Raw genomic sequence first — 10,919 nt, forward strand, 5'->3', positions numbered from 1 at the left:
TTGGAAACGCAGCATAAGTACCTTTTTATTTTAAAAGTATTAAGAAGTAAGTTAGGAACTTCTTAATGTCCTTTCAAGGTTTTTCCACTTTATTTTGAAAGATTGTACTGTATTTAGGTAGTTTAGAACTAATGCTCCTATTGTCTTATCCCTAGAATATGGGCATGGTTGTCTCTTCAAGTGAGTCTCTTCACACAGGAACCTGCAAAAAAAAGAAAAATAAATAAAATTAGCATCTGAATAGGAAATCTGTTTTTTTCCTTATTACAACAATATACAGGAACATTTTGCTGACTTTCTATGTTAACATTTTGTTGGTAGGCAGGTAGGTATTATAACATTAGACTACCTTCAAGTAGCTTACAGAAGTGCCTGTCAATGGGAGACCAACTGACAGAACAATTGCTTCAATCAGTGATTCTTTCAGTGATCCAAGGGATATCAGGTAGTGGATTAATGCACTTTGTTCTTTCCTTCCAACAGGAAGCCTAAAAAGGAAGAACATCTTAGTGAAGAGGCTGCCAAGGTGATTTCTAGCCTTCCTGACTTAACTTTCATGCATGCCAAGGTGTTGATGTTCCCAGCTACATTAACACCTTCAACAAGCTGCCAAGAAAAGGTAGACTAAAGTGATGTGAATTGGACATTTTCTATTGATTTTTTTTTTTCCTTCCCTCTGTGGGTCGTAAAAAGCAATCTTGCTTTAATTAAAAAAAAATCAAGTTCAGATGATTTGTTGGTAAGCAGCACTAGAAAGGTATACATAGTAATGTATATTTATTTACATACTGGAGTCCTAAATTTATATTAGAGAAAAATGTAAATAATTGGGGGTAAATCTTTTTGAAGATCTATTCTTTTTGTTGTGCTGGGGTGTATACATTTATGTCTTTGTGAAATACACTGGTGGTGTCCTTCTTACAAAATTTTAAAAAGTTAAAAAAAAAAAAATCTTACAAATACATAATGAAAACTTCAATCTTTACAATCTGTGAAGTCCCCCTTAAAGGTTTTCAGATTGCATTGAGCATCTTTTTCTTTCCTGCATATATTAAAATACTTATTGCTGGGAAAAAGACCAAAAGGTTACATTGTCCCTTTGTGGATTTTCAGTTATTGTTGTTTCTTTAAAACCCAATAATTTCTTTTGTGTTTTAACAAGCATAAGATGTGTTTTTCCTTTTCTTCTTTTCCATCCCCTCCCCCTGTTTGATTGGTTGACTGATCAATTTTTATGTTCTTCAACTTCAATAGTATGGCTCTGTCACTATATAGCCTTTTGAAAGGTATGCTGTCTGTAACTTCTTGTTCCAGTTATGGATCACTGTCTAAACACTTGATTTTTTGGGTCATTAGAAAGTTGTCTGCTTTTAATCAGTTTGATTTGGAAAAGAAGGACCAAAACTATATGAATGTCTTACAATGAAATTTACCTGTTAAAAATTTTTATGTTCTGTTGTACCACTATTCCTGTTTGATTTTGCACAGTGTAAAATGACATAATCATAGATTGCTATGGTTTTAGGCTGTATATACAGTAAAAAACTATGGGTTGTAAATGTTTGGGGAAATTCCTATGGAAAAAAGAGAGCTATGTAGAAGAACCTCTAAAAAGGTCAATGTGCATGCCCAAGGTCTTTTGAGATTTAAGTGTGTAAATTTCCTTTTAGCTTACACAAAATAAAATAATTTAAAAGATACATATGTATATAGTCTGCTATCTTTTTACACAGAATGTATACATTATTCACATTTCTGTTGATGGTAAAATCGATGCACTGCATTAACAGTAGAACCTTCTAATTTGTGTTGCGCAGTCCCGCAAAACTTACCTGTCAGGGTCCTGCAGAAGGAGAAGCAGACTTTACTTTAATTGTCCTGTCTCTGAACATGTTGTGAGGTAGTCTTTTATTTCTGTCTCCCACTTGCCTTCTGGCTTGTAGGGCGATGTGGCTCAAGACGTGTCAGTATTTTGGGTTAGAGACTCCTTCAAAGTAATTGGCAATATTCAGCTGTAAGAAACACAAATTACAGTGAAGTGAGAAAGGACAACTGGTTTTGCTTATTTCTTAGCTGGAAATAAAAATGTAAATGTAGCATTCACTTAAGTTTCCTAACATGTTAGCTTGCACTGTAGCTCTTTCAGCAGCATCTCTTCAGAGGATATCAGTGGACTGTCTGCAGGTAAGGCATGCTCTGGGTGCTGATATTTCTTGAGGGTGCTTTGCATGGGCATAGACTCCTCTATGTCTAACCTTTACTATGTGCACAGCTCTTTTAAGTGCTCGGTAGTCACTACCAGTTCATCACTTAACATCTAGTTCTGAGAGATCTCCAATGCATCTTCTAACCTCTTCTTTGAATTCTTTATCGTCTGACAGCGCTTGGGTCAGAAAAGTTAAAGTTTGAGTTTGATGTCATTAGCTGGTAAGCTGAAATGTCCTTGCAAAAGGAAGCTTTTTCCTTTTTGAAATCTCCTCGAGAGATGAGCGCTGGCGTTCCATCTTTGTGAATGCAGGAGTTTCAGTGAGTGCTGGCTACTCAGAATTGAGAGAGCAGCTCCTACGGTTGTGATAAAGTTACTTTGTAAAGGCTAAACTGGCTCCTTTGCCCTCTAATTAGTACTGCAGCATACAATGCTGTGGTATCAAACTGCACCCTGTTGTAGTTGAAAAGGTTTATGCAAAAGCCAACTGCTTTACCATGTAGCCCCAAAACCACTTCTGTTTGCTGCTTCTGCAGATTTTCATTACAGTACTGACTTCATCCCTGTTACATGTCAAAATTAGCTTTGCTAATCTCACAGGCTTAGCATAGTATTCTTTAGCGCATGCTTATTATATCATTCAGTTCTGGGTGTTGGGCTGCTGTAGGTTAAAATCAGTCCTTTTGTTTTCATAACTGTGGCGTGTTCCTTGGAGCCAGAGTAGTGGTATAGCTGCAGCAGAGCGCTATAGCTATTGTTTCAAGGAGAATATGTTTAGGAGCTGACTCATGATCCTTGTCTGGCAGCAAGTGGACTGAAGTATTAAGGAGAGGTGGGGGTGGAAGTGCCAGCTGCAAGTTGATCTTTAGTCTCCTCACAATTGCCTCTAGAGGCAGCTGCCCATTTGTCTTCCAGTCTCCAAGCGCAGTTCTGGTGGCCTGCTGTAGATGGGGGAGGGGGAAGAAATGGCAGGGGGGAAAGGAGATTTCTATTGTGACTGATGTACCAATCTGAAACTTTGTGAAACCTGGTACTACCTAGAGTGCGCTTATGGGGTTTTTGTGTTCTTCCTGCTTCCCACCCCCCCCCCCCCCCCCCACCCCCCGAAAAAAAAGAAAAAATTGCATCCCACAGACTTTTACACTGCTGAAAGACATACATCTTCTGTCTAAATTCAGTCTTTTGATTGAGGTGGATGCTGCTTGCCTTAAAATGTAGCATTGCTTTTTGTCTCCTAGCTTAAGCCCCCTTCTTTCTTGTCAATTGTGGGATGGACAGACAGGCTCCTCTACCTCTCTCCTCCTGTCTTGTACAGGCAGCTTTGTTTTTATGCAGAAAGTTTTGTTTAGGAGATCCAGCTGCATTGGGGTTGTCCTTCCATGCTGTTCCCATTGACACGGCATGCCTTATCTAGTTTAATCTTGCCAGTAGGTTTATGGGCAGGATGGTAGTTGATACTTTCTGCACATACGTGTTGCTGTGCATTGTCATCAGACATGTCAACGTGTGTCACATTCACTCGAGAACGAGTGTCACTTAATAGTGAGGTGCTTCTATGCCCATCCAACAGAAGCAGCAGAGGACACTCAGTTCAGATGCAATTGCCTGAGCTGGAACATGGCCATGAAGCAAAGTCCAAAACTCCCACTGTGAGGTGAGCTGCAGGCCCCTGAATAACTGCTAAGAAGAGCTGGACTCTGCTTGTATTATCCAAAAGACTGCACTCTGATGCTCAGTGGTTCAGTGCTGACTTACCAGGAGCATTACCACCTGCTGCAGGTGTTAGCAGTGCTGTACTTCCCACAGCACTTGAAACATTAAGACCTTCTCAGAATATCATTCTTTTCATCTATCAGATTCATACCATTCATATCATCTATTAGATTCATTTTGAGATGCCAAAAATAAAGCTTACAAATAATGTACATAGATGCCCTCAAATGCAATTAGTGTGTACTGAAGTTAACCCTTCATCACATTGGATTGTTGTACAGAATTTTATCTGGTAATGAAATCGGCAAGTGGAAAGTTTTGTTGTTGGACTGCAGGACTGCTGCACTTGGGCTGAGTATCTAGTAGTCTTTATAGGATGCGAGGGAGACTTAGCTCAGTGCACGTAAGATGGATCAGCATTGGCCCAATCGCTTACATCTAGGTGCAACTCTTTTGTGCCAGTTCTGCATCTCTGGATAATTATCTTTTCAATTTTAGAGCAGTCTGAAAATACAGGATAGTTACAAAACAGACTTGAATATAATTTATAAAAGCATATGGCATCTAATAATTGCATAGCACGTGCTAGAAGTGTCTGCTACAAAAGCAGAGACATTTTTCATAATCTGGCCTCTGTGCTGAAGAGCACAGCCACTAAAGGCAGCAAGCAGCCTGGTCTGCTCCCTTAGCTGAACCTGGAACATGAAAGGAGATGGGGAGAAACAACACATTTGAATTCAGAGGGCTAAAAACAAGGTGAGGAGGAGCTGGGAGAAAATATAAGGCAAGAGCTCAGGAGAAGCTCTGAGTAGGGGAAATAAGAAGGTGAAGCAGGACTTGGAGTGGAGGCAGCTGGGATAGCTGTAGGAAGAGCAGGTGGTGGAGAAAGTGGGATACAGGCATGAGGAGCAGGGGCATTTGGAGAGGAGAGAAGGCCTGGGATGGATTACAGGTGCACACACTGTACCCACTGGCTGCTTTTCTCTCAAATCTGGAACTGAGCCTCAGAGACCCAAATCTCTGTGTTACTATACTGCAGAGAAAATGTGTCAAACCCATTGGGTGAGTGTAAGTTGCATGCATCGCAACAGCCTGCTATTGCTATCAATTATTTTTGGTAGCAAGCTGGACTGCAGATGTAAGGGGTTTAAATGCAGCTGCTGGGGCCTGTTTTAGCATTGATACAAGTCCAGATGTTAGAAGACCTTTTTTAAAAATTATCTTTAAATTAGGAGGTACATTATAAATCCAGACAGTAGGTATAAAACCAAACCCTCAAAAGCCTAAGCTCCACTGCTGTGATTTGGAACTGCAGCTTCAGTCCTGTTGTGCGTCTGCAATGTGACAGTCGTTACTTACGTATCATCCTGTCTTCACTCGATCCTTGCCTCATGCCCTGTGCAGATTTATTCTCTGAATCAGCGTAGCGCTGAGAGTGAAACTCTTCTCTGCAAGGCCCCTGCTTCATATAGCTGAAGAGAATGGATGGCCTTATGTGGAAACTACGCAGAAGGCACAGTGGAGTACGATGCTCTCCTGGCTTGAAGCAGCTGGCTGTGCTGGCTTTTTTGCAGGAGGTCACTTGTGCATTTCTGTCATTTGGTGCCCAGCATGAGTTGCGTGATTGGGATGTGCAGAAATGCTAATTTCTCCAGGATGTAGCTTAAGCAGTTAGGAGCTTTGCCTGTTTGACATACCATCAGGGCTCAGTGACACCAGGGGTCAGGTGCATGTGCAAAGCACCTGAAACTGCTGGAGCTCTTGTTTTCATCTTGTCACCCTGTTCTTAAACCTGTAATATACGTTGTTATCCCTGTGTTACAGCAGAGTTGCAAAGACCAACTCTGAAATGCCATGCTCCTCACGCTCCTCTTTGTAGTTTATGTCAGTGATATTCGAGAAGGACTCGGCTGATACAGGTTTCACACACATCTCAAAGGCATGGGGGAATGCTCACTGTCTTAGGTCTGGATTCACTGTATGGTCACCAAAGAAAAGTATGTTCCTACTTTAGGGGCTCTGAATCTTCCTCTGCAGATTCACTGATTTTGTCAGGGCCGTACTCACCTAACATGAGGGCATATATCTGCAGAGGTTCCTAATACTGTACTCCATAGAGGAATTGGACTGTGTGCCTTAAATAAGGCTTGGGATTACTTGTAGAACGTGAAGAGGCAAAAAACCACTTCTCATTGAACTAAAAGACACTGTGGTCCTGTGGAAAAAATAATGAGACTGTAGCTAGAGACTAATTCAAAGGAGAATCAAATTAAGGTATGCTAGATATTTTTGAATGTTTGCCTAAGCAGACTTACTGATCCTTCTGGCATAGTTTTCCACATGCTTAGTGATCTTTTTTGGCATAGTTTTGTATGTTTAGAATATGTACCCACGTATGCATGTGTACAATAAACTGAACCGAGGCACCAAAATGAAGCTGACCCTCTCAGGCTATATGCCCTGCGGTGCACTGCTGGCCTTCTACCTGTGTCCTCACTTTGTGTGAGCAAGGTGGCATTTGCTGCTGACCTGCTACACCTGTACTAATGCTGGCAGTTGAGCTGTTGTGACTGATACTTACTCATTAGGGCTGGATCATTGGGGGTTTATTAGTACATATGCACACGCAGTCCCATGCTGCAAGTGTTTGCATGGTTGACACCAGGTCTAGCAAGCAAATCCCCTCAGAACATAAGTAGGTTTCCTGCTGGGATTGTTGTCATTGTGTGAGCCTCACCTCCCATATTTAAAGCAATAAAGTTATTAAATGGGGAGGGAGGGTGAGCAGAGGGGCAGTTTCAGCTCAGGTCAGCAGCCTCGTCTGTGCCTTTGTCTCAGCTTTTCCAATGAAATGTGTCTCAATTGTTTTTAAATCTTTAAGCGATAAAACATTTGGTGTTTGTTTCCCCCAGACAGCAAAGAACTGCAGTGAGGGCAGCTTACTGAAGCCAGGTGTGGTTTTCAAGATGGCCTTAATCTTATAAATGGCAGGAAGTGTTGTCTTGCCTGAGCTGGTCTTCAGAAGGCATTACACAAGGGGAGAAAAGCAAGTCCTTTGGATCAGACCTTAATCTGTTGACTGGCCTCCAGCTGCTCAGGAGGATGGCTCATAGGAAAAGGAGTTGTCCAGCATACCTTGGGTAGTTGTGGCCTTGTGCCATAATACAGAGAGCACCGCAAACCTTGCTGCGGTACGAACCCTGAAGACCACTGTGGTGTTCGGCTCCATCCTAATGAGCTGCACTGTGTCAGACCTGGCCTGGCTCTGCAGAGGGATAAGCCTTTTGGACTCATATGTTGTATCATGGGAAGAACAAGCCCTCCCATTCCACCCCAACCACTTTTGGTGGCATTGTTACAGCACCTTGTGCCTCTTTGGGGAATTTATCTGTAACAGAGTCCAGCTCTAGTAGGAAAAGAAACGGACAAATTGGCTTCTCTAGTGTGAGTCCCAGTGATATTTCTAATTGTTAACTGCAACATGCTTGTATAAATATCCAAAAGAACATGCTAGTCGGGATCTGCCTTATTGCTTGGAATAGCAACAAGTCTTGGCCACAGTGACACAGGGAGAGGGAAGGCAGTTCTGCTGCTCCTGCCACACAACTTCATCTCAGCATGCTTTTCCAAAGTCAGTGGACAGCTATATGGTCAGAGGATCAGGTTGATGTACGGAGGGATGTGCAGAAGACGTGTGTGGTCGTGGCAGAACTGGCACTGTCTAGTGTCTATTCTAGTGTCCCCTCGGGCTGTCACTCAGGTCTGCAGAGCTGTGATATTGACTGAATTGTAATTTTTGCTGTGGTTGGAGCTAGTTTTTCAGGTCTTTCTCAGCTGGGGAAAAGGGTGTGAGGAGACTGCCTGGAAAGAGCAAGTGAATGCTGGCAGCTGTGTGCAGACACTCCATGAGTAGTTGGACTGCTAATTTTCTTACTCCTTTATGCTCACCAGTCCAAGGAGTTTACAGAAGATGAGGTAACGAGTTTTGCTGGATCTCTTCCTAAGGCCCTTCAGCTCCTCACAGCAGCCGTGGAGAAGAGTCTGGGAGCAGCTTCCACAGGAGTTCAGAGCAGAATAGAAAGTATCTGACAGGCTCTTTAAAAAATGCAAAGGCTGGCTCAGGGTCCATAAGGCCTTTTCTGATCACATTTTGGCTTTTAAACTACAGGGAGCCTTAGCACAAATACAAAAGCGTGGCTGTTTTGGAAACAAGTCAAAAGCAGACATGAAGTGTCGTGTCGTGTCCCCCCCCTCCCCTTCAAATCCTCCCTTTCCTCTCCCTCCCCAGCCCTAAATATCATCAAACATTTTGTTCTAATCTCAACAGCTTGGACCTGAAACCTGTTTGCACACAAATTCTACCAAAAAAGCTTCTGCGGTTTTTGGGGGTTTTGGTTGGGTTTTTCGGTTTTTTTGGTTTTTTTCTTCATGGCTGTGTTATTTTACTGAGTGCAGGGACTGTGTTTTCATTAGGAGCACTAAAGCCTTTTGTCACTTACTTAATGCTGAAGCAAGTTAAGAATCAACATGCAGCTGGCAACGGGTGTTTTGCAGCTGTTAGGACTATTGCAGGTTACTCCACTTTCTCTTGGACTGAGCTGCTTCCCTCTGACAATGGCAAAACGAGCAGTTGTATGGCTGCTTTGTGCTCTTAAGGGTACAATTTTCCCCTCCTTTTTCATTTTGAAGGGGTGTCCTCTCCCTCTCTCTCCATCCTTGTCCACCTAGATGAAGTCTGTTCTGGCAACTTTCCTCCTCCTTTGGCCAGGGAGGAGGAAGCAGGGTGGAAAGGGAGGAACAAACAGCTGTCCTTTAGGTTTCAAATCAATGCAGCTCCTTAGCAGGCTGGCAGTGTGAGCTCAGTCATTAGGAAAGCTGCTCTTTCATTCAGGAGGTGGCCTGAGCCAATTCTCCCCCAGTCCAGCACCAAAGAGGTAGGGAGTTTGGTCCTCTCCAGCTTGTAGGACCATTGCAGCTGGCACAGGCTCTTATTCCCAGTGTTTCATTCACGCAGTGCACTGGAGGACCATTTTGGCACTTTTTGGAGGTTAGCCTGTCTCAGAAAACTCAGAAAACAGCGTGTGCTGTGCATGCCTGAATTTCCTCCTCTTTGTGAAAGCCACCTTCCCCTGAGATTAGGAGTGGATGTAGCAAGGAGATGTGGATTTTCCAGTTAAACCCTGCTCGGGTCTGAGTTGAGCAGGTTTTAAGAAACTGAGATGGATGGGGTCAGCCCCTCAGGTGCTATTAGTACCATAGTTCCCCTTGACCTGCATGGGCAGTGCAGCATAGCAGCCGGGGGTCCTGCATGTAGGGACAGGGAAGGTGAATATTTTTGTGATCTCTGCAGGACTTGCAGACCTCACCTCAGTCCTGGTGAGAAAGATGGCATTTGCCTTTGCCTTCTAAAATGTGTGCCGATCCCCTTGCAGTTTTTCTGTAAACTGCATGTGGATCGTGGCTCTGCTACGCTGGTGTGTTGCATGTTGGGTTGTATTGTGTCATTTATATGTGCTGGAAAATATACTGAACCCCCCGGAAAAAATAGTCAGACCAGAGTTGGACTGACGCACACTTAGACTAGACCCTGACTAGCACCGGTAAGGTGTAGTGCTGCCCAGGCCAGCCTTAATGGTACCGCAGCATTACGGGAGATAGTTCAGGACTTGCTGTCAACCTGTTTCTGAGCGTTCTGATCTCTGAAGTGTGTTTTGATCTCAGGGATGTGAGTGGGGAGGATCGCAGCTGGAAATCTCATTAGCAAATAATATGCCTTATGTGCAGAAATCTGCCTCGCTGACATCTTGATCTTATTCTGCCACTTCTGATCAGTAGAGTTGAAAATTCATTCTTGTTTTGCAAGTGTGAACACAATGCCAGTGCCCTGGTTTACAAGTGATGGTGGAAAGAGCCATGGTATGCAGTGGCAAGGGGGATTTTAGCACGTTTACAGGAGGAATTTTACAAATTTCCTAGTGTTGCTGCTAGAGAAGTTCATTTTTTGAGGGATACAGAAAGTGCTGTCTACGGCTATGGGATTTGAAAGATAAATATGCCTGTAATAAGGCAGCAGATCTCATTTAGCTGCAGAAAGGTTGGTTAGTGGAAGAAGTACTTCTTTCTCAGGTGCTCTGTTTTCTCCATGATTTTGGGTGTCTAATAACCTTCTGCCACCTGGCACACTGCTAAGTGATCCCTAAATCAGTAATGATCCTCAAATCTGAGAGCTTGCAGGGTGATGACCTCACTACTGGCAACAGATGAAAAATGAAGTAATGCAATGGTATACTATGCTGCCCCAAATTAAATATTTCCACCTTCAAAAGAATAGTCCTACTCTCCAAATTTTAAAGAAACCTTTCAAGATGCTGTTGTGCTGCAGGCAGGGACATATTTGCGGTGTGTTGGAACAGCATGAGGCATGCGAGGAACTCCAGACTGTACCTTAGCACATGCGTTCCCAATGTAAAGTGGGAGGGGAGGCTGCACAGCCATGGGATTGCATCACATTATATACAGGCATGTGATTTTCTGGCCTTGCAAGGCTCCTGGTCCTCTACGCTTGGGAAAGTTACACTGCTGGAAGACAGGTATCAATAGTGCCATTAGCTCCAGGTAGGCTTTCCTTGAATTTGCAGGGTTGTAAGTGAAGGTGGACTCTGCAGACCCTGAGATTAGCAGGGTAGTTCTGATTGCAAGGAACTCCTGTCAGCAGCTCTCCAGCAGTTTTTAAAAAAGAAAGAAAAAAGGACAGAAAAAAAAAAAGGGGGGGGGGGAGTGGAAGAAGCCTGTTTTTTCCTCTGTAAGGGCTGAGGTGGTTCTGCAGTGGCAATGGTGTGACAGGCAGAATACAGCAAAGATGCACTAAGGGTTTATTTCAGCCTGCTTCCCTGCAGTGAGCCTAGCGCTGACTTCCTTGGAGCAGAAGCATTAGGGTAAAGCTGAAGTGTTGGGAGGCGGGGGAAGGCTTTGATTTATGTACTAGTAGGGTCTGTTCAAT

The 10,919-nt window shown here is 43.4% G+C and overlaps 1 protein-coding gene across 1 annotated transcript in view; it reads left to right on the forward strand.

Annotated features, from left to right (window-relative positions):
- The window catches only part of AFTPH (aftiphilin), a 48,578-nt gene extending 46,878 nt beyond the window's left edge, over window positions 1–1,700 (forward strand). The window contains 1 exon segment of the mRNA XM_041125593.1: window positions 484–1,700. Coding sequence (XP_040981527.1) covers window positions 484–628 — 145 coding nt within the window. The 3' untranslated portion in view covers window positions 629–1,700.
- The last annotated feature ends 9,219 nt before the right edge of the window (window positions 1,701–10,919 follow it).

This window comes from Aquila chrysaetos, chromosome 8 (assembly GCF_900496995.4).
Source record: "Aquila chrysaetos chrysaetos chromosome 8, bAquChr1.4, whole genome shotgun sequence".
Taxonomy (NCBI): domain Eukaryota; kingdom Metazoa; phylum Chordata; class Aves; order Accipitriformes; family Accipitridae; genus Aquila; species Aquila chrysaetos.